Source organism: Desmodus rotundus, chromosome 3, assembly GCF_022682495.2.
Source record: "Desmodus rotundus isolate HL8 chromosome 3, HLdesRot8A.1, whole genome shotgun sequence".
Classification (NCBI taxonomy): domain Eukaryota; kingdom Metazoa; phylum Chordata; class Mammalia; order Chiroptera; family Phyllostomidae; genus Desmodus; species Desmodus rotundus.
The window spans coordinates 172,203,586-172,228,025 of NC_071389.1; the positions used below are offsets into that span (position 1 = coordinate 172,203,586).

The 24,440-nt window shown below is 38.6% G+C and overlaps 1 protein-coding gene across 5 annotated transcripts in view; it reads right to left on the reverse strand.

Annotated features, from left to right (window-relative positions):
- Positions 1 to 2,964: 2,964 nt before the first annotated feature.
- Positions 2,965 to 24,440, reverse strand: part of PLEKHA5 (pleckstrin homology domain containing A5) — a 200,433-nt gene continuing 178,957 nt past the window's right edge. For 3 of the 5 annotated variants that reach the window (XM_045184053.3, XM_045184049.3, XM_045184051.3), the window contains 12 exons: positions 23,493 to 23,594; positions 22,833 to 22,944; positions 21,786 to 21,832; positions 20,835 to 21,023; positions 19,900 to 20,017; positions 16,192 to 16,310; positions 12,980 to 13,189; positions 11,903 to 12,043; positions 11,349 to 11,473; positions 6,801 to 6,946; positions 5,555 to 5,659; positions 2,965 to 3,599 (listed from right to left, as the gene is read on the reverse strand). In XM_045184053.3, coding sequence (XP_045039988.2) covers positions 5,565 to 5,659; positions 6,801 to 6,946; positions 11,349 to 11,473; positions 11,903 to 12,043; positions 12,980 to 13,189; positions 16,192 to 16,310; positions 19,900 to 20,017; positions 20,835 to 21,023; positions 21,786 to 21,832; positions 22,833 to 22,944; positions 23,493 to 23,594 — 1,404 coding nt within the window. In that variant the 3' untranslated portion in view covers positions 2,965 to 3,599; positions 5,555 to 5,564. The remainder of the gene's footprint in view (positions 3,600 to 5,554; positions 5,660 to 6,800; positions 6,947 to 11,348; positions 11,474 to 11,902; positions 12,044 to 12,979; positions 13,190 to 16,191; positions 16,311 to 19,899; positions 20,018 to 20,834; positions 21,024 to 21,785; positions 21,833 to 22,832; positions 22,945 to 23,492; positions 23,595 to 24,440) is intronic. The other 2 variants (XR_006653308.3, XM_045184050.3) reach the window with 2 other exon arrangements.

Genomic DNA, 24,440 nt, shown 5'->3' on the forward strand with positions numbered 1-24,440 from the left:
CCTCATACATTCATAGCACTGCTCAAACTTGTTCAACAGGGAGTTCCTCGGCCATGGTGCTAACTCTATAAAAGAGCCTTTATACAATTAAAGTGATAGGTATGCATAAATCAATAAACTTATAAATATTTTAATGGCCAAACACCCTAGGGCTGCATTCTTCAAATGAGTGCCCTGAAACACTTCCCGGGTACGCGGGCAAGGATGGTCTTACTGGACTCAGCACCTGCGTCGCTGCCGTCCACATGAACCCCTGCGTAAAAGAGGTAGTTTACTCCTCTGGCTCCCGAGGCCAAGGCCCCCTTTCGCATTAGCTCCTTTCTCCTGTACACATAAAAAACTTCTCTCCATCGTGCCTTTAAGCCTCAGGGTATAAAATCCTGCAGAGTGGTGAAAAAGTGAATGACTATAATGGCTAAGTAACAAGATTTCACAGAAATAGATGAACTGGAAATAACTAACTTACCATGATTTGTTGTGATCAAGTATGATGGGGGAAATACAAGAGAAATCTAAGTGCAAGGAGAAAATAAATGATGTAAAACATCATGTATAAAAACGCTTGTTTGCATCTTTTAAAAATGGATGATGCAAGTATGAAAACAGTATTAGATTCTGTTGGTTATGTTTTCAAAAACTGTTGTTAACAGTTTTATTTTAAGTCAACATTTAGGAGAGGACGGGGTGGGGACTGTTTGAAAGAAGGTGAAGGGATTAGTTAAAGAAGATACACGGACATGGACCACGAGGTTGTGGGGATGGACTGTGGAAGGGGTCGGCGGGCTGGGCAGAGGAGGGCAAAGGGGAAAAACTGGGACGACGGTAACAACACAAACAATAAAACATTAAAAAGGGCAATATTTATAGTATGCTAAAAATTGCATCCTTTTCAACTATTTTAACTTAAGAAAAACCATAGATGTCAAATTGAAAATGTGCAAAGGGGTATTTAATGTTTAAAAATACTTGTCAAAAGAGTTTGCAGATCACCTGTTATCTGTTTCATTTTTAACCACCATACCAGCATGACCGTCAATCTTCTATAAATTGCGGGCTGGGACACGTGGGGGGCGTGGATGTGACGACCAAGTAAAGAACCTAACAGGGCATGTGGTAAACTCGGGGGTCTGCTTCCATGCCTGAGAAGCGGGGCCCCCGTGGCAATTTCCCAACTTGGAGTAACTGCCCTCCTTACCATGAGCTGCCCAACTTCCTGGGCTCAGCACACCTCACCGAGAAGGCGGGGGAGTTGGGTAGTAAGCTTCAGGTGAGATGCAAATGCTGATCTAGTTCAAATTTTTGAAGAACTAGTAGCTCCTTTCACTACATCCTTAAGAGCCCCAGAGCTTTCTAAAGGGTTCTTTCTTTTTAATTTGTATGTATTGATGGTGGGGGTAGAGTTGGGGGGGCAGACATTGTTTTGTCGTCCCACGTATTTAGGCACTCATTGGTTGTTTCTTTTATGTGCCCTGACCAGGGTTCAGACCTGCCACCCTGGCATATCAGGATGATGTTCTCCCTAACTGAGCTAGCCGGCGAGGGCTGGCTTTCTGAATGCTGACAAGAACTACAACCTTTCTACTGTTTTCTCCAAACTCCAGGTGTCCCAGAATGGGACATGTATCTTTCTTGAAATAGTTAAAAAAAAGTAGTGCTTAATAAAACCAAAGCAAAACACACACGCCACACACACAATCATAAAGACAAAAGCCCCACAACACCCCCCCCCCCCGCAACAATAACCTAAGAACATCGAGCAGCAATCCCCAACACACTGACAAAAAACCTGTAATAATAAGCATATCAAAGTAAAGGGAAAAATAATCTGTTGACTATTTACTTTGAGAAAACCTTTGCATGTTATCTTTAGATAAAGGTAGTATGTGTAAGCATGTTTTATATGAATACAGAACTCAACACTATCTTCCCATGTAACCTCCTTTCATTCACCCCCTACAATAGACTGTATGTATTTGGGTTTCTTTCTGAGTGTTGCTGTTTGGAGAGGATGAATTTTTACACATGTGCATTTTGAATTAAATCTAAATCCTCTGTAATGTAGCATGGAAAAAAAAAAAGGAAGACTGACCACTGCCAATTTAGTTTCAGCCATTTTATATAGGAATCCAAAAGCATCAAATTTCCTTGCACTCTGGGAACAATGTAGAGCATGAACAAAAGGTTACAGAGGGAAGAAAATGTAATTGATTCTGAAGAGCGTGAACATCTGCAAAGAATGAATTGTAAGAGAAAATGATCTCTGCGGGTCCTACTTATGATGAAACAGTTTCTAGTTACTTGTGTCAGAGAAATAACCCTCGACTCTCCACAATCCCCTCCAAGTCCAAACCACTAAGCGGAATGAGACTACAGATGCTTAAAGCTTCTTTCTGCAACATGGAAACAAACAGAAAGAGGTATGGAAGACGGCACCAAACTGAATTTGCCCAGTGGTGCTGATTTGCCTTAGAAGGCAAGTCAGAAAAACTTAGAAGGCAAGTTTGGTCCACATTCTGCATTAAATGGAATGTGATTGTGGCCGAATCAACTTCTCTCTCTGGGCCTGAAGTTCCTCAGCCTGACGTGGGAGGGTTGGACTGGACGACAGAGAAGGCCCTTTTACGGTGTCCTCTCTACTAAGATGGACATACTTCCTTCTTCTTTTAGAAGTCGCTTGGGCCTCAGACTTTCCATTTTAGATGGAAAGAGCAAAAATTCTAACACAAGTTATTTAAGAACATCAACATTTATTTAACATGATAAAAAAAGAAATGAGATATGAACATTTGCATTTAAACAATAGTAAGTAGCCTTTAATACTTACATTACATGTGCTCATTGTATAATATATACACAATGAACATAATTACATTTGTACACAAACTAAGTACTGGATTTGAAAACCTGCTTATTGCTGTACACATCTATTCCAATGACGTAGAAGCCCAGTACTTCAGAACACCCACATTTTAAATTGTTTTGCAAGAAACAGTAAGCGAGAACATTTGTGTTTAAGCCGACAAGAGTGAGGCAGTAACTGCTGACACTGAAATCTGACTGAGAAATAATTAGAGCGGAAAGCGGGACGTACTTCACTTAGCAATAATAAAATGGCACATTTTAAATATATATATAAAATTTTTACAAATCAAGTGTGAAACAAAGCCCTGCAGTAGCCAAAATGGGAATGAAAAAAGGACAAAAGAAGACAAGCTTCATTGGAAATAACTAAAATGATGTACCGAAGAGAAAAACGAAATACAACTCCACCCAGACTTTAGAAACATCCAAACGTGGAAATGAGCGACTCGGAGCGCGGGCGGTGGGCTGCACGGTGAAAAGCACCTTGACCTCTGTGCTCTGAAATCATAGCAGCAAGCTGGTGTCGGGCTAACAACCCAGAGATCAGGGAGTGTACGGATGGGCCATTAAAGCTGTTTTGGAATAAACATTTTCCATAAGTGATAAAACGATGCTCTGTGGCCAAAAGCATCAGAACTATGAATTTCATAGATTTAAAATATACTGTACAATATCTTCTCACATTGCTGAAGGTCCGTGTCCTTAGGTCTGAATGGTTTCAGCAGAAGTCAGGGTAGCTGCAAAATAAAGGGAGGGAAATTCACTTCAACACTTGCAAGTTACTGACTGACCATTTCCTAAAGTAACTAAGGGGGGGCGACAAGTGCGGCCGTGAAAACCCTAAAACATAATACATTTTCTATTCATTTCCATAAGCTTAATCCACACAGCAAAGAAACATAATGCAATTAACTATCAATTCAGAATAAAAAATGTACCCAGATTTGTGGCTGAATCCAGAAGATCCCCCACAAAATGAGCAAAGATATGCGTAGCTTCACTAGAATATCCAATAATGTATTAAGCTGCCTACACAGCAGTGTCATTGTAAAACGTTCTCAGTTCTGCCAAAACTACCAGTTCAGAGATGTCACACGCACAGCATGGAGATGTGAGGTGACACACGTTTGAGCATCACCAGTTGTTTGCGGTGGCTGCACGCCAGACTGGAAAAGCGCCAGCGATGACCGTACCTCAGCCAGTCCAGTGTGTAATGCTAGTGGCTCTTGAAATAAAAGTAAAACAAAACAAAATCCAATAACGACAATGCAAAGAACCTGGAAATGTTCTTGAGTTTTAACGGTGAACATTCTTTATCAGAATGGCCTGCATACAATGAGTTGTAAGCTATTTATTGAACCAAAAGACAAGAATGGCTTTCAATGTGCATTTCTCCACTGAGACAGAGGCCACCGACCAACTGTTTATACAGAAGGAATCAGATGGGCATAATGCTTATTACTCCCATGTCTGATGTTATTCTGTCACTAGTGAGAACTGTCACTGCCGAACATACTAAGTTCGAAGATTAAATACATGAGCGACAGAGGCAAGTCACAGGTAAGACTATAACAGATAGATGGTTTGTGGCTCCGGAAGGGATATCAATCCTGCTGATACCACTGAGACCCAACAGAGGCCTCTTCTGGACTCCAGCCAGGCAAGATCTCAAATAAAAGTTACAATTATGACAAGCCAGGTAAACACGAATCCGGTTGGCTGAAAGGAAGGGCACAGATCACAGCTGCCACCAAAAGGTGGGAGTGAAAGTGGATTCTAGAAAAGAAGTACTACAGAGTAAACCTAGTCGAGCTAGTATTCGCAATCATTTAGTTTGAGAATGAAAAAGTCAAGTCATGTGTTAGTAACAATGGTCACGTACAACAGAAACTGGTGGTCACCTTAAGGTACAAAACATTTCCAGATCTGGTAGATACTTTGAGAAAAAAATGCAAAAAAAAAAAAAAAAAAAAAAGGCACAAAGCACTCATTCCACACCTCACAGTTTTTCTGAGAAGTTAAAAACAGTGTATACCTATGTGTACAGAACTGTAGGCGGCATTTAGCAATTGTTTGAAATTTAAAAGTAAGACCTTAGAAAACTATTCTCAGTTCTGAAGCTGTGGTCTAAGAAACATCACTCAAAGAAAGGCTTTCTCCTTCTTCATTTCCCCACCCAAGGCTTTTTGAGTAACTATTTCCCTGTCTTAAAAATTTAGAATGAATTTGTCTGATATAGCTTGAAGATTTTAATGTTCCATCTACTTGGCTATACCTCAAACATTTCTTTGTCTTCAAAAAAAATTAACAAACTCCCAACGGGGTAGACATGTCACACTAACTTAAAAAACATTACTCAATCAACACGCAATGGCTTAAACAGACTGCTCGGACCCGACTGTGGAAAGGAGCATTGAATGGGAACACAGCTGCAAAACACCGTGAGGCTTGTTTTGGCACAGGATGCACCCTCCAGGTTTTGCTGTTTTTACAGATGAAATAAGAGACAGAGAGAACGCTGTCAGGCAGCCCATTGCTGGAAGGGCCAATGCTGGAAATGTTGTGTTACTTGCTCTGGCACCGATGCCTAAGCGCGATCTAGAATTAATCCCAGTTTTTATTCGCTAAACTGATAAATTAATAAAATTCCGTCGGGAACTGGAAGGGTGAAGTGCAAAGGGAAACAACATACTTTTTTGAGACTACACACACATGAAATGCGATCCTTCCGTGAGCTGCGGCTGAGCAGACGGAACCGGTGAGGCTGGCGACTCAGGAGAGGAGGACGGACTTTTCCCTGAAACACACCAAGAAAATGTGAGAAGAGAAACATCTTTACGACACCGGGGGAAGGAAACCTGACGCTGTGACCCCACACAGCAAGAACGTGTTCCGAGGAGGAATGAAGAGCTGTGCTGGGTGCTCCTTTCTGGTCTGGGAACCGATTATTCAGCACAAAATGTCTTGGAAAGCTGCTGAAACATTCTTCTTCCTTGCATATCTTAAACGTATGCAATATTATGTATCTCAATTTTATCTTACATAAAACTGAAAAAATAATTAAAAAAATTTTTTTTGCTTTGAAATCAGTTTTCAGGTGTCTGTGAATCACTTTTTAAAACGCTTTTCTAGTTCCATGCAGCTAAAGGCTACAGATAGTGTAAATTCGGTGTCAATACATCCATCCACACAGGACTTTGACCCAGACCTGCCACACCAATAACTAAAAGGGTCAGTGACAGTGCAAAAAAAGTATTTCTGTGTACACCACTTCACAGGTGATAGAGACAAAGGAAAACCGGTGGTTAATAGTGTTACGAAGAAACATAATGATTTAAATTTGCATGTTATATGTATACAAAATACAAAACATGCTCTGCCTAAGAATAATCCTGAATAACTGAATTTCATTGTACTTACCCTTCTGCAAAATGACTGGGGGTGGGGGACAGAGGGAATATTACTAGGAATGGTTTTTTGAGCTGGTAATATGCACTGGTGGTGTGATCCCCTATCCCTACCCTTCACCCAAAATCCTAAAGAAAGGAAAAAGAGAAAAAAAGATATGTGAAGAATCTAAAAATGTGAACACCCCGAGAATCCAGTCTCAGAGAAACACGTCAATTGTCCAAGTACTGAAGAATCTTCTCATTAGAAAAAAATGTTTGGTATGTGTTAAGGTTAAAACCAAAACCAAAACTGAACAAACTGATCCCGAGCCAGGACAGGCTCTGTGTGGATTTAGCTGGTTAGGCAGGGGTTGCCCCTTCCTGCTTTTTTTAGCGGCCCCTCAGCCCAGAAGGTGCTTGTGAAAGGCGAAGGTTGGTTATTCTGTGGTCAAGGTACTTAAAAGGCTGTCTTGCTAAAACCTTCACATGCAAAATAGGGAGGTTCAGAGGAAGCACCACTGAGAAAATGATGAAATGTGTAATACCTACCTGCCATTGTTTGGTTTCCTTTAGAAGCCTCGGGAGCTGGTTCATAAGAAGTGACACTTTCTTCCTGCTCTTGAATACTGTCCTTTGTGTTTTCTTCAGGGTGGCCTTCGGATTTATGATTTGTGATCTGTGTCTCATCCTGAGGGCTAATGAAGATAGGTATTTTAAAATTTATTACAGAATGCAATTAACTTTTCTTCCAATTCACTATTGTTATTAAATTTGAACCATATAGAAAAGATGCCACGCCCTATACTTAAGAACTGCTAATATTTTGCTTGCAATTAATTTTTTCCCTTTCTTATGGAAATTGCAAAAATTATTAAGAGTGAATATGAAATCTGTACAATGAGTTTCAGTAATTATCTACTTTTGCCAATCTTGATTCATCTAAACTCCCAAATTATTATTTTTAAAATGATTTTATTTATTTATTTTTAGAGAGAGGGGAAGGAAGGGAGAAAGAGGGAGAGAAACATCTATGTGTGAGAGATACAGCGATAGGTTCCCTCTTGCAGACCCCTATAGGGGATCTGGCCCTCAACCCAGGCATGTACGCTGACCTTTTGGTTCACAGGCCGGCACTCAATCCACGGAGCCACACCAGCCAGAGCTAAACTCCCAAATTATTTTTAAAGCAAATTCCAGACACATCACTCAGTCTGTAAATACTTCAGTTTATATTTATATCATAAAATCACCAAATATACAATCAGTGCTCAAATTTACCAGCTTTCCTCATAATATCGTTTTAGTTATGTTTGAGTCAGGATCAGAACAAAGTCTATACAGTGTATTTGCCCGAAAAAACATAAAATATCCTAACTCCCCAAGCCCCTTTCAGTCTTTGCCAATTATTTGTGAAAGAACCTGGTTTATGTGTCCTTATAGTTTATCACATTCTGGATTTTGATAATTGTATACCTCATTTAAAAATTTTAAATGTTTTTTTTAAATTTTAGATTTTAGAGAGAGAGGAAGGGAGGGAGAAAGGGAGAGAAGCACTGATGTGAGAGAGAAACATCACTCAGTTGCCTTCTGTACATGTCCCAACTGGGGACTGAACCCGCAACCCAGCATCTGTCCCAACCGGGAATAGAACCAGTGACCTTCTGGTTTGTGGGACAACACCCAACAAAGCCACACTGGCCGGTGATCTATATTTCATATTTAAATAACTAGTATGACGTTGAGGCTTGATCAGATTTAAGTTTTGGCAGAAGGGGGACAGGCTGTCTTTTCATGTTGTTAAAAACAATCAGGGAGGAGAACCAAGATGGCGGCGTAGGTAGACACACTGCGCCACCTCGCACAACCAGAACTGACAGAGAATCGAACAGCAAGGGGGACCAACACCAAGGAAACAGAAAATAATCATTCATCCAGACTGGTAGGAGGGGCGGAGACGGCACTGGGGTGGAGAGGACTCGCGTGGCTGTGGCGGGACTGAGACTGGCGGAGTGTGGGACAAATGGCGCAGGCAGTCCGAGCACTAGCAGACCCTGCGGTCCCACATTTGCACAGATAAACCCAGAGGGCCGGACTCAGAGTGGCGGAGAGTGGGGCAGGCAGAGTGGCGGATAGCACATTGCGGCACCACATTCGCCCACAGATAAACCGGACGAACGGTGGGCAGAGAAGCAGACCGCTGCGCAACCCAGGGCTCCAGCTCAGGGAAATAAAGCCTCAAACCTCTGATTGAAAGCGCCCCTGGGGGTTGGGGCGGCAGGAGAGACTCCCAGCCTCACAGGAGAGGTTGTTGGAGAGACCCACAGGGGCCTGGAGTGTGCACAGGCCCACTTACTCGGGAACCAGCACCAGGGGGGCCCAGTTTGATTGTGGGTAGCGGAGTGAAAGACTGAAATCCGGAGGAGAGTGAAGCGGGCGCCATTGCTCCCTCTCGGCCCCACCCCCACGTACAGCATCACAGCGCAGCGACCAGCATTACCCTGCCCTGGTGAACACCTAAGGCTCCGCCCCTTAAAGTAACAGACGCGCCAAGACAAACAAACAAAAAAAATGGCCCAAATGACAGAACACTTCAAAGCTCCAGAAAAAATACAACTAAGCGACGAAGAGATAGCCAACCTATCGGATGCACAGTTCAAAGCACTGGTTATCAATATGCTCACAGACTTGGTTGAATCTATTCGAAAAACAGATGAAAAAATGAAGCCTATGCTAACAGAAACAAAGGAAAATGTACAGGGAACCAATAGTGATGAGAAGGAAACTGGGACTCAAATCAATGGTATGGACCAGAAGGAAGAAACAAACATTCAACCAGAAAAGAATGAAGAAACAAGAACTTGGAAAAATGAGGAGAGGCTTAGGAACCTCCAGGACACCTTGAAACGTTCCAACATCCGAATTATAGGGGTGCCAGAAGGAGAAGAGGAAGAACAAAAAATTGAAAACTTATTTGAACAAATAATGGAGAACTTCCCCGATCTGGCAAAGGAAATAGACTTCCGGGAAGTCCAGGAAGCTCAGAGAGTCCCAAAGAAGCTGGACCCAAGGAGGAACACAACAAGACACATCATAATTACATTACCCAAGATTAAACGCAAGGACCTACGTCCAAGATTACTATATCCAGCAAAGCTATCATTTAGAATGGAAGGGAGGATAAAGTGCTTCTCAGATAAGGTCAAGTTGAAGAGGCTCATCATCACCAAGCCCTTATTATATGAAATGTTAAAGGGAGTTACCTAAGAAAAAGATCAAAAATAGGAACAGTAAAAATGACAGCAAACTCACAGTTATTAACGACCACACATAAAACAAAAACGAGAGCAAACTAGGCAAACAACTAGAACATGAGGGTTGTCAATAAGGGAGTGGGAGGGGGAGAGGGGGGTAAAGGTACAGAGAATAAGTAGCATAGATGATAGGTGGAAAATAAACAGGGGGAGGGTAAAAATAGTGTAGGAAATGTAGAAGCCAAAGAACTTATAAGTATGACCCATGGACATGAACTATGGGGGGGGAATGTGGGAGGGAGGGGGGTGGGCAGGATGGAGTGGAGTGGGGGGGAAATGGGACAACTGTAATAGCATAATCAATAAATATATTTAAAAAAAAAAAATAAAAACAATCAGGGAGTTCAGAGGTTATCCGCTAGAAGAGGTCAGCACAGAATACCCTGTTAGATTATTTCATTTAACAGTATAAGCAGCCCTTGAGGACTATTCAAATCCATTATTTCCTCGGGGTTAGCAAAACATCGATATTCTAAGTCTCTCATTCATTGGTGAGTGAAATTCTTCTAAAAAGAAAACAAATTTCCTCATAAAATCTTTGGTTGCATTTGGGAAAGCCAAAGTAAACACTTGGTTATTTCTCTTTATTTGCCAAGTTTTGGAAGAATAAGTTGTCCTTAGTATACCCTAATGTGGACAACAAATTCTTTTTTTGTTGTTGCTAGATCATTATAAACTCATGTTTTTTGTTTGTTGAGTTCATTGGGGTAACACTGGTTAAAAAACACAGCCATTCAGGTTTCAAGTGTACAATTCTACAAAACGTCCCCTGAGCACCGTGCCATGCACCCATCACCCAAAGTAAAGCCTCTTACATCTCTGTCCCTGGGTACCCCACCCCCGCCCTGGCCCTCAGCCCTCTCCCACCTCCCTTTTCCCTCTGGCTATCACCAGACTGTTGTCTCTCTGTGTGTGTGTGTGTGTGTGTGTGTGTGTGTGTGTGTGTATGATGTGTTACATCTATGCCTATTAAGAAAAATTCAGCAGAGATGTTGAAAAATCAACTATTGCCAAATATTTTCCAAATTCAACCCAGCTATTCATCGAAGACATAAAGGCATAGATAGTAATACTAAGTCACAGCATTTCTCTTTTCCAGCACGGCTGATTCTTTAATGGAGGGTGAGATTGAGGATATGCACCTAAGAACACAGGTTAACAAACACAGCTAAAAAATAAGTAACCAGTCACTATTGTTTTTGGAATGCCCATCAGACAACTTCGATTTCTTTTGATGAACGTTTATCAATACATAGGCAACGCTAAGGAGCTTACTTTGTTATAGCTCATGTGCCTTTTGGCATTTTTAAAAAGGTATTTATCGACTACTTCCTAGGTGCTAAGCACGGTGTTACGTGCTATACACGTATTTTCTTTTTCAATCCTTACAACACCCTTGTGAGATAGAAACTAGTATTATAGCCATTTTTACAACCGAGGAAACTGCACCTGAAGAAGGTAACTTGCTGGGACTGGAACCCAACTTTCTGACTCTGAAGTTTACCATTTTTTCTTTTAAATTTATTTATTTTATTTTTAGAGAGAAAGGGAGGGAGAAAAAGAGGGAGAGAAACATCATTGTGTGGTTGCCTCTTGTGCACCCCTACTGGGGATCTGGCCCGCAACCCAGGCATGTGCCCTGAATGGGAATTGAATCAGAGACCCTTTGGTTCGCAGGCTGGTGCTCAACTCACTGAGCCACACGAGCCAGGGCTGAAGTTCACCATTTTTAAGCAGGTATACAAATTCGTGAATGATTTTTTTGTTTGTTTTCCCTAATTATTACCTGTATGAAACATCCTCAGGCATTTTTTCTTTGTTTCTTTCCTTATCCATCACTTCTTCAGAATTTACTCCATTTGGCTCAGGTTTGAAAGGTGTTTCGTAAAAAACATTTTCAGTGTTTTTAAACTATAGAATAAGAAAAAAGATTTTCTTTTTCAAAGCATTCATACCACACCTAATATTTATTAGTAAATCTAAAATAATTCTCAAACAAAAGTTTATTATGAAAATCACATCCTGTCAAATATCTCCTAAAATATAACTTTACACTCAAGTATCTTTAGAAGTTATTCGCCCAAAGGCCTGAGGCACACTGCTCTTAGCTGTTTGGGGAAGTAAGATTCCAGATTTAATTGGGTTAGCAGTGCTTTAGTCTGGCCTTGACTGATCGTGTTTTAAGTTTTCAGTTGATCATCAAATTATACAAAACTGATCATTTCACTTAGATCTTTGGCTTCTGTGACAGAACAAAGCAGGACTTTAAACCTTATTACCACTTGATCTACTCTTCAAAAATCTACCCCTTTGGATTATCTGTCCTAAAATAATCTCTACCTCTTCGCTGAAATCTGTATTTTGCGGTTCAGCTTCTTCTAGTCGAGCAATTTCTGCTGCAGGTGTTTCATGGTTTGCCTTTACATCGTCTTCTCTGACGACAGTGTCCAGTTCCTTTGTGTTACCGTCCTTCCTTCGAGTCTGTCCAAAAGACACAGAGCATTCTCAGATTCATACTATACAGCCATCTAGATAGCACATGTGAGTTCTGAAAGAGAGCTGGACCTTCACTCACAGTTTCCTGATGAAGATCAAGAGGAACTAGATATATTTAATACACACCAATATGCTTATATACATTACTTATATATTAATACATGGCATATTAACACATGGCAGCATTCCGCACACTTTTTTATCCTCGCCTTTTATTTCTAAGGTCACCCATTTTGCAATTTGTAGAATGCACGGTTATTCAACTGTAAATCAGCTGAATCTCCATCAGCAATGCCTACTCTTGGTGAGATGACAACGGACCTTCTACGAACGCAGGGAAGCACTTTCAGCTGGTCCATGTCTACTAACAGGGATAGACCAGACTGAAGCTACTGAAAAGGTCTGCCAGTTGGTTCTGTATGTACGAGTTGGGGTAATAAATAAGAAACAGAATGGTGTCAATTTACTGAAGTTGAAATAGAATAAAAATTTTTTTTAGAAGCTGTCCTGCTAGAAATTGAGGTCATGTTAAATTAGGACAGAGTAACACACATTTTTGGGGATGAGAATCGGGGACTATGTTGGTAACCTGCATGGCATTTTACACTTGCTGAAAGCACTTTTATCTTCTCAGAATCTCTGTGAAGCAGAGAGGGCAGGCTGCGTCTGCTTTACAGCAGAGGAGATGAAGTCCACAGCTGATGCAAGGGCATCCAACCGGTCATTTCACCCTGGTTCTCTGAACACGGGACAATTTGTATTATACTAAGCTGCCTTAGCTTATTATTACAGAAGGTAAATAACATAAAATAACTATCCACATTGCAGACATCTGAACACCCATCAGACATGTCTCTATGATTCTAATATTCAAGTGATGCTGGATTTTCACACAAGAAAGATTAAAAGCAAATGATATACCTGGGTAACCCTGAATGGATTGTCCCTTAAATTTGAAGGACTCGGTAAGGGTGACTGGTCTAAAGCACCGATAACATTTAATACTTTTTTCTTTTCCCTCAAGCATGCTTGTTGATGTCTCCTTATTCTCTCCATTTGTTCTTCCACAGTCATCCGAGGTCGAGTACTTTCAGCCAAACAGAGCTGTTCCACTGCACTTCTTGGTCTTTCCTATAAATAAAAATAAACACATGAGTGCACTACAGAATGACTTCTGAAAAGTATGTAGAAATAAAATAGATTCTAAAATGCATGTCTTTTGTCTTCAAAAACAAAAGTGGAGGTTTTGGAGGTCATTTAGATTAACAACAGAAAGGCCAACTATTTTATCCTTAACTGATCATTGGTGATACACGTACATGAGGAAAAGAAAGACAAGGAGGGGAGGGAGAAGGAGGAGAAACTAGTGCGGATATTCTTTCTCTCTCTCTTTTTTAAATACTAAAGTGTATGGTAGCTCGGTCCTGCAATAGGAAATTGTAGAAAACTCAAATGAGGCGAAAATAGGGGGTTTATTTCAATGAAAAGGTAATGTTTTTAAGTCACGTATTTACTGTGAAAGACTAGTAGAGAAAATATCCTTAGTTTATGATCAATAATAAAACTATGGATGTATCTCTTTTCTGTAAACATTTTAATGATTTTACGTTACTGAAGGGTTTAAAAATATTAGTGCCATTAAACAACCAATTCTTACTTTTTACTTTCTCACTAAAGATGTAAAACAATATTGGTATAATATCCAAAATAAATACTTCAATAATTAGTTATAAGCAAATTTTAGCTTATTTCATATAATAGACTTTTTATATGTTTTACTTTATTATTTTTTAAAGATTCCATTTATTTATTTTTAGAGAGAGGGGAAGGGAGGGAGAAAGAGAGGGAGAGAAACATCAAAGTGTGGTTGCCTCTTGTGTGCCCCCTACTGGCGGTGGGGGGACCCAGCCCAAAACCCAGGCATGTGCCCTGACCGGCAAGCAAACCGGCAACCCTTTGGTTCGTTCACAGGCCCGTGCTCAAACTACTGAGCTACACCAGCCAGGGCTATATAACAGACTTTTATATAGAGAGAGACTTTTTAAAGAGTAAACATATTCTAGGAGCTATGGTCTGAATTGGTGGAAACTGATGAAGACGCTGGAGGAGTTAGGGGGAGATTTTTAGGAAAACCCAGGGCAGAGAGTTAAGTATTCCTGCGGCCTGAGCACGATGTTAGGCTAATGGCTAAGACTGCTTTCTTCACTCCAATCTGAAAAGTGTCTGCAGGGTGGGAGCTGTGACTCTGGAACTACCCTCTACTGTATAGGATAAATGTCTTAAAATGCTCAGGTAGAAACTAAAAGGAAAAGGAAAATTGAAAAGGCTTAATGTGCAGAAAGAACGATTCTCATTTATTTGTAAAATAAAATAATTTGCTTTTGCAAAATAAAAAAAGTAAATTCTAACACTGATTGGGAGGTCGGCTGCATTAGCACCCCTTTCCATTTTATTTTTAGTAACCACAAAAATGTATTTTTCTTGTTTTTTTCTGTTTATACAAAAATGTTATCACACTGCAACTTTATCCAGTTATTGTGAAATCTACTTTCTTCTTTTTACTTATTTATTTAATTTCAAATGATTTTACGTATTTTGAGAGAGGGCAACGAAGGTAGAAAGAGAGGGAGCGAAACATCAATGTGCAAGAGAAACATCAATTGGTTGTTTTACGTGCCCCACAACTGGGGACCTGGCCCACAACTCAGGCATGTGCCCTGACTGGGAATCAAAACCGGCGATCTTTTGGTCTGCAAGATGTCCAATCCACTGAGCCACACCAGTCAGGGCTCCTTTCTTCTTTTTGATGCTGGATATTAATAATTTTTAGATCTTTTCTCCAATATTATAATTGGAAATAAGTCTCTCATTTGGGAAGCTCAGTTAGCAATGTAAAAATTATTACTGGGGTTGAACAATTTTAATTTATTTGTGATCTGTGTTTCATATTTTCCGTAAAAACCCTTAAAAATAAATGGTTTCTATTTATCCCTCATACATTATGGAAATTGTTTGTTATATTGCAGCTATTTTCTTCTGGTATTGCTTATAAAGGTCTTCCTTGGACTAACATTATGTAACCATAGTTTCTGTACTTCTCCCCTAGTATTTCATTATGTAGAAATCTTTTCTTCTAGTATTTAAGAGAGTTATATAAAAAAAGACAGTTAAAGAATAATATAAATCCACTAACATCTTTCTCCTTGATCTCAACATGCATTTTTAGTCCTTCTTCTGTTTACTTTAGCATTATAATTTCCAAAGAACACACCCTCCAATCTGCAAAAAAATGCCTAGCTCTCTATGAACAAACAAACAATAGTATTATAGAACCATGACCATTAATGTTAATATTGGGACGTAGCTATTATTTTTATAGGTCTTTGCAGTTTTGTACGAATTACGGTTCTTATATATAGATTCGTCAGTTTTTTGGCATATACTTTGCAGTTGTACATTAATAGCTTTCAAGGATAACCATAAACTTACTCATTTGTAGTAAGTACCTTTCAGTCTCCTATCTTAAAATGATCTCATGCCAAGTAAGGGAAGACTTTATAAAGATGAAAAGCTCAAATTTTGGAGACTACTTGGTGAAAGGGAGGTAAGTACCCTGAGAATCTTCCTAAGAAGAATAGGATTGGACTGGTTAGAGCCAGTTTGAATTAAGTGGATCTCAGATGGAAGTGTGAAATATGGGACTTATTTCCCAACCCCAATTTACATTTCTCAGAGTAACCAGAGGATGGGCAAACTCCAAAGCTACCAGTTGAAAGGCCCTGCAAACTCAGGTCAGCTTGGAATCCATTCACTTAGGTGCCCACAGGATGTATCCACTGCTCTCATCAAGGTAAATGCTGGAAGTTTCAAGAGAGATAACACAGGACAGTTATCTTAGAGGAGGTTCCATGAACTGTGGACTAAGGCCCATGTCCGAGGGATCAAAGGTAACCTAGGTTAGGTATGGAGTAGGTCTGTCCTCTGAGCTGCTAATTCCCTGTACATATATTTTTAAAAGGTTAGCTTTTCTTACATAACAAGTTTCTTGATAAAACACTAAAAATGGAAACACAGATAAGAGAGCAATAAAAAGGCATCAGAATCCTTCTAGAAATTAATTTTTAGCTAAATACCGTTCTTGAATCCATCATCTTCTTAGTTTTCCTTAAGGTTACATATGAGGCTATTGTCGACGATTCGGGTGTTGGTGATTTTGTTCTTGGAGGGACCACTCCAACAGGAAAGTGGGCACCTAAAAATCAAAATAGTAGTCATCCCTCACACAACATTGCTGTCTCTGACATACTCAACTTCTGAAGCTTTTAAAATCACAAGGCAAATTTATTGTTTGAAAAGAGCCAGGGAGCCAGCCTGGCTCTTTAATGAAGCAGCCTTCCATTAGTTATTCTACTTAGTAAGCTAGCCAATCACATTACAAGACAAATTTAGAATGAGGGTTGGGAATACAGCTCTACAGACTGAGACATTAAAAATTCAGTATACTTAATGGATCACCCCCCCCCAACAACCACCCTGTAAAAAAAGGTTAATAAGGGCAGCGGATGGGTCAATTTGCTTCCTCAGTCCATACAGCTCATCAGCAGCACGGCTGGAGCTTCTGTGTCAGCCCTGGCTGCTGCTCTGCTTCTTCACAGAGCATTCACATTTTTAGGGCTTGAAAGTACCTTAATCCAATCCTCTCACATAAGACCGATGGCAAAAAATGGCCCAGGTTTAAGTGATTTACCCCAATGTCTTTAGTTTTCAGTTGGTCTCTTTCAATTACACTGTACAATATTATTGTCTCAATCAAGAACTCACTAACAATGTTAACAATAGTTAATTACAGGTAAGCACTGTCCCTTTCTCTTTTATAAGAAGAAAACAAACAAAAAAACTCACATCAACTGGAAAAAAAGTGTCTTATCCCCCACCCCGTTGCAAAGACAAGTAACATTTGTTTTGCCCCATTCGGCGCCACTCAATTAAGTTTTAATATTATTTATGAACTCTCTGAGGTGTTTATATTATAACAAACTACAGAAATGATCCCTGAAAGTATAGCCTTGAGAGGTGTTTATATTATAAAGTGGTATATCTGCAAATGTGAAGAGTTGAACTGATACATGATACATGCAATTTTGCAACTCAAACAAAGAAAAGGCCTCTATGGTGCCAGCCAGTGGCCCATTTTCTTAAAAGCCCGACTTTAAGTCATGTACTACAAATACACAATTGATCTGTGTACTTTGTACAACTGTCTAGATGAGGACTTGTAAGTAAAACAGCCAAAATTCTAAAAGAGGCAAAACTTTAAGAATTCACACTGTATTAGAGACCATATTTCAGACGTTATATTTTTTATGAGTAAACACACACATTGGTGGAACGAATGATCATCTACTTCTTCACTTTCCGTCATCACCCAGTTTGAGAAACACCCTCAGCACCCTCAGCAGCCGTTTCTCAACCTTCCTGAATCTCCTCTTCCCTGTCTTGTCGCCTGGGCAGTAACTGTTGAGCTCCATGCGTATCTTCCCCTGCTTTTCTTTATAGTTCTGTAGTATTTAAACTCCTAAAAATATACTATTTTAGGTTTATATATTGCTACCATATATGTATACTGAATTATATATTATGTATGTTTCTTGATGTATGTATGAAACTTGATGGTTTCACTCAGTATGTCCAATTTCTTAGTAAACTCAAGTTTTAGATGTTTTTGTAAATACCGTATAGCTGTGTTTCTAATTTTATGCAGTTTGACAACTTTTGTTCAGGTGAAGCATTTAGTTCAAACAGGTTTGTTGTAATTAGTGATATATTTAGATTTACTTCTGACAACTTATTTTTTGCTTTGCATTTTGCCCACTTCTCTATTTCTTTCCCACTCTTTCTTTCTTTTGGATTACTGTTCAGGTTGCCTTCCTATGAGTTTGGAAGACAACATAGTCTACTTAACTGTGTTAAAGTCTAAAGTTAGTCAGGATCATTACAATTCTCTGGAACAGCACAAGGACCTTAGAACATGTTAATGCCAATGAGCCTCTTCCTGTCTCAGGTGCTACTGTTGTCAAATATTTTAGTTCTATGATCCTTCTGCCTGACGTACTGTAGAGTTCTCTTCACCGATGGCCAGCAAGCGGCAAACTCTCCCAGGTTTTGTCTTGACCACCTCTCAAGTTGTATAGAGGCAAAATGTACACGGAAGTGCGCAGATCTTAAGTGTACAATGGGTGAGGTTTGACAAATGCACGCCTGTGGATCAGCTTAAACAAGACAAAGACCACCCTTACCACCCCAGTTTCCTTCCAGTCAATCCCACCCTTCTGCCAAAGGCAACTGCTTCTCTGCTGTCACCAATGGCTTGGTTCTGCCTAGTCCCAAACTTCAAAAAAAGGGGGAATCATACACCATGTCTCTCTTGTGTTGGGCTTCTTTCATTCAACAGGTTTTTTTTTTTTCATGTTTATACATGTTGTTGAGATTCAGACATGTACATTTATCAGTAGTTTTTTAAAATTGCCGAGTATTCTTTCATTGTACGAAGATTTGTTTACCTGCACTCTTGTTGACATATGGTTGCTTCTAGATTTTTTCTGTTATGAATTAAAGCTTCATTAATCCTTGTAGAAGACTTTTTGAGAAATTATGTGTTCATTTTTCTTAGGCAAAGATACAGGAGTAGAACTATTCACTATACTATTTGCATGTTTACCTTTGTAAGAAACTCCCAAATTGCTGTTCTATCCTATCCCACCACTGGGAACGTGTGAGTTCCAATTGTTCCACATCCTAACCAACACTTAGTAACTTAGTAATCTTTTAAAATTTAGTAACTCTAGAGTCTAGAAGGTGCAAATTATGATTTTAATTTGCATTAAAACTGCATTTCTTTTATGATTAATCAGAATTGTAATCTTTTTGAACATGCAGTGTTTTGCCTACTTTTGATTGGCTTGTCTGTGTTTATTACTGACTCATAAGAGTTTTAAAAAAAATTCTGGATACAGGGCTTCTGTCAGGTACATGTATTGCTAATATTTTCTACCAGCCTGATGGGCAGAGGTTTTCAATTTTGATGGAATCCAATTAGTTTTCAACTAGAGTAAGTTACAATTATTCTCCTAAGTGTTTCCTAATTCTCATAACATGACCACATAGTATTGCTTATTATTAGAAAATATCAAGAACGTATTTAAATATCTGCAATTGCCTCAAGAATGTCTTTAGAGACTTTCCCTTCAAATCATAATGCAGTCAAGGTTCACACATTGCTTTGTAACTGGTCTCCTCTAAGTTTTTAACCCTGAATACCCTCCTCCCCCAACCCTTTTTCTTTACAACACTGAAAATGACCAGCACTTAAAAAAAATCAGAGTACACACAGTAAAGGTACTATTTCATGGATAAATTTATTCTCATTTTATATAAATTGTTTGAAAATTTGTTTCCGCCTTTAATCTTTTATGTATAATTTTTAAATAGAAAAAGAAAGGCCTTTAAAAAATTTGTCATGGACTTATTCCTCAGTAAAACCCAACCCTAACTGACATGAAACTTTTTAGCCTTTACTCCACTTGGGATAAATATCCCAGAAGCACCAATGTGTTAATAGGGGTACTGCCTCTTGCCTGGCTGCGATGACATGTAATACATGCTTTGTGCATCATGTTACTTTTCTGATACGTGAAAACTTCTGAATTCAAAAACTTACCAGATTCCACAGTTTTCAGATAAGGGGTTGTGGACTTGCACAACTACTGGGTCAACATGAAAACCGAATTCATTGCTAAAATGTTTGAAAAACATGGGCGATAAAACATATCCCAAATGCTGACCTTTAACGGAAGTTTCCATTTCTGAAACGGGTTCTGATTTTTCTTCTCCATTAGATTCATCAACTTCTGCCACCGTTGTTAACTCTGGCTCACTCTTGTAGAGTCTATAATCTGGACCCTTGAAATGAAGGTATGTAATTACAAACAATTTGCTAAAAGCTTCTTTTAAAATGTTTACCTCTAAAGACTCATATCAAACTCTAAAAGTTAAAACCTCAGCTAGCTATTCTGGGTATAACACAAGTGATTAATAGGTGTTATAACTAAGGTAGAAAAAAAACAGATGAGATATTTTTAACAGGTAAATGTTTTGGTTTTAAAATTAAGAATATTCCTCTTAGGGATAACATCATTAGAACATTTTTATCATAGTATAACTGAGGTCTAAAAACAATTACATCATATTCACTCAATTAGCCCTATTCTCTTTTCCTTGCTTATTACGGTTTACACTGATTTGTTTAACCCCAAACCTGTTATTCCCAGCTTCCATGGTAACGTCTCTCCTTGGCCATGTCCACCCTCTAACAGTTTTCTTAGACTGGACTATGCTCATCCCAACCCTTTGATCATTCCTAGTCATCTTTTTCTTTCTTGCTTCTTTCTGATTTAAAGATTTCACTTGTCTCTGTTGTCCCAAAATGGTATATTTAAATTATGACTCCTTAGACAAATGCAAAATAATCATTTTAGAAAAATATTTATGACAAATAAGAAATCATGAAAGATTTTAAAATTGTGAAAATATTAAAAAGTGAGAATGATACAACCAAAACAGGAAACACAAACAAAAAAATGACATTATAAACAAACAAAAAAATCACTGGTTAAAACTGGTGTTATAATAAAAACAAGTCTGAATGGAAAATAAATTCACTTTAAAAAATGACAGGGCATGTATAATTGATTGTTCTGTGGCTATTGTAGCCACTTACACAGTGAGATCCATTTCTTGTATATCCTTGAACTTGATGAATCTTCTTTTCTTCAGGCAGATGGACTGGGCCCCTGCTATAACAGAGCAAGGAGCTGCTATCACTGGGCAGAGGGGGGATTATGGGAGGCTGCTCTGTAAAGTCATAGGACCGAGGAAGTGGAGGACGAGGTGGGACTACTTCCTCTTCCTAAAGATTGTAGAATAGTCACCTTATTTAGATAAGCATATTGAATTAAGTGTATCTAAATTTTTTGCAATGGTAAGTTAACTTAAATTAGCTTTAAGATAATTAAAGGGACACTGCCAAGCCAAGTCTCATATTGCAAAGTAAAACCCAAAATACTTATGATAGCCAATATGGTTTAAAATATGCTTGAATCTTTTCTTGGTAACACAGAGGTTAGCTTTAAGCTCAACATCTAAACGGATATATGGAACTACTGTATTTCATTTTAAAAAGAGAAGAAAAAAGTTAATTTGAAAATCTTACTGCCTAATTTTTTGGGCAATTTTTAAGGGAAAAAAGATAAACACTTCCTTTTGATTGGCTTTTATACATAATTCAAGACCAAAGATGCTTTCAATTAGGTTGACAGTATCTCTTTGCAGTTGAAATTCCTTTATGGTATGCATGATACACAGCCAACTTATCTATCAATCATCCTACACATTTTACCAAGTAGAACAATGTAAATATTCAAATTACTTATATCAGAAAAAGTATGACAATGTTAAAGTTCTAACACAGATGAATAATAGTGATTAAAATTTTTACATTAAGGGAAGAAAAATCACATTTGTTAGAAGTACCAAATTACTGAACCAGTGAAATTTCAAGACGAAAACAATAATTTGAATATATTTATAAAACACTTTTATGAGTAGAAGACAATTCTAATTCATGTTTTAAATACTTAAAATAATTTATAGACAAACAATCCAAACTTACCTCATTTTTGTACTTAACTGTCGAGAAAGCCCTTGATACCGCCATACCTGTTAAAAAATTGTAAAACACAACTTACACTAAACATATCTTTTGAAATTACAGAAAAAAAGAGTAATTTGATTTCACTTATTTTACAGATTCTATTTTTTAAAGGATTTTATTTATTTATTTTTAGGGGGAAGGGAAGGAGGGAAGAAGAGAGGGAGAGAAACATTGATGTGCAAGAGAGAGAAACACTGATTGGCTGCCTCCTGCATGCCCGCAACCCGGGACCTGGCCTGCAAGCCAGGCATGTTCCCCGACTGGGAATCAAGCAGGAGACCTTTTGGTTCACAGGACGCCGCCTAACCCAGTGAACTACACCAGTCAGGGCTCATTTCACTTAATTCAAATTAAGCCTTCAGAATTTGAGATGAATTACACTAAAAAAAATACAAATTAAAACAACTAATTTAAACGAGAGTATAGGGAAATGGGTTTTCTCAAGCATTTATTGGTCTAAGTACATTTTGATATAATCTTTTGGGAGAGCAGTTTGGCATACCTATCAAAGTGGAAAACGTGCTCACTTCCCACTTGAAATTCTTAAGTACAACGTTATGTGTTTGTATTTACAGATACAATAACGGTCATTATAGCACGCTGATGACAGGGAAAAAACCAACCAACCAACCAACCCCCACACCTAAAACCATGTTTTTACACAAAGAACTCTTTCACAGCAATTATTGTACTGCAGTTAAGGAGAAAAAAGCAAGTGGTTGAAAATCGGTATAGCATGATTCCATTTTTTGTTGTGGGGGGAAAAACTCATAAAATCAATGTTTGTGTTTTTATAATTACAATACCACAAAACCATGATTTATTTTTGAGTGGCCGAGGTTGCTTTTACTTGAGAAAGTTGTATACTGACCACAAAAAAAAGTGCCTGTTTTCAGATGTTGAAAATCGTTGAAAATAACAAAAGTAACCCCGTTCCCTATGTCCTCCCATTCAGATATAAACCGTGGACAACGCTGCAGACACAGTACAGAAGAGCTAACCTACCCGTTTCCGTAGTGCCTCTTTGCTGTTTGTGCTTACTCAGGCCTTCCATGACGTCCTGGATTCTCCAAAGTTCTTTCTGAATCTGTGCACGTTGAATTCCTGCTGATTCAGTCTGTCAAGAAAACACAGACCATAAACAAGAAGAAACTTACTTCCGTTTTATTGATAAGAAAACTAACACCTAGAACTTGACCCAGATCTGCCTGTTTATGAAACTGGATTCTGTATTCCAATCGTGCTGTATCTTCCCCTATCCTAATAATATATTAGTCAAGATAATAGACTACATATAGGTTTGTTAAAAAAGCAGCATTTTAATATGGAATAAATTTCAATAAATTTTATATAAAAAGACAAAATATGCATTATTTGATAAATTCATTTATAATTCAACACCTCAGTACCAAGTGACATACTTGGTATGTCTAGAAGCTAGAAGCACAGAACACTTCAGGGTTCACACCATGTACCTGGAATAAAGAACTTTTAAACCATGAAAGATGGGAAATCTTGTGACATAGAACAATTCCTATCATTGAAAGTTTTCAAACCCAGGTCTTAGGTAGCCAATATTGTAAAAACCGTTATAGGTATAAATGAATCTAACAGGGTGGGTGGTATCAGTACCAGTTAAAATGTAAGAACATGACACTTTCATACCTGAACTTCTCCAAGGCGATCTAGCTGCTCCTGCATCTGGTTCCTGGTGACAGTTACATCGTATTCTAACTTATCATATTCTCTCCATGCTCGTTCCAGTTCCTAAAATCAAGGAGTTTTAATTATTCTAATGGAGAAAATGTGCTTTTATGTGGTTATCATTGCAATTATTATATAGTTTATGCTGGGTAAAAAAAGAAGAAAAAGTTGTAACTCATTTTTCTTTATTGTTTAAAGCACTTCCTTATATGACTTGATTAAAATTTTTCCATGAAAAAAAAATCCTAAATAGGCTGTATTTTAGTATGTTAGGTTTTCAACAACACCAGAAGCCTGATGTGACTTGACTTCACAGTAATGAATAATTTACAGTAATGTAATAAACCTAATTCAGCTAACTAAACAAGTCAGCGAATCCATAGAGATTCCATAAACACACCACCCACCTATACTTTTCTCCTCTGGGAAAACCATCACCCCCACATGTGGTCTCTAACTACTTGTTATCTGTTGACTCTGGAATGATTCTACTAGTGCGCAAACCACACCATCACTTCACTCTGGTTCAGGAACGCTACTCTGTGGGAGTGCCTGTACTCTTTTATGGGTTGTAGTTACTCTTCAGGCATTTCAGAGTGACCTGAGGTCAACAAACTGATAAACTAAGCACAGGGACAATATCTGATTACTATCTTACTACCAGTTATCTACTGTAGTGTTGGCACACGGAATATAACCAACAAGTACTTCCTGGATGCAGTTGTAAAGTCCATCAGCAACTCCTGTCTAAGAACCTCTCCCATGACCAGGGAGTTCTTGCCTTGAACTGCTCTGAATAAAACTTTCCCGGGCAATGTCCGTTAAATAGCAGCAAAAGTCTGGGCACAGGAAAGAGGGTGTTGAGTATGGAAGGAAGGCTACTTAAAATTATCTTAGTTAAAAAACAAA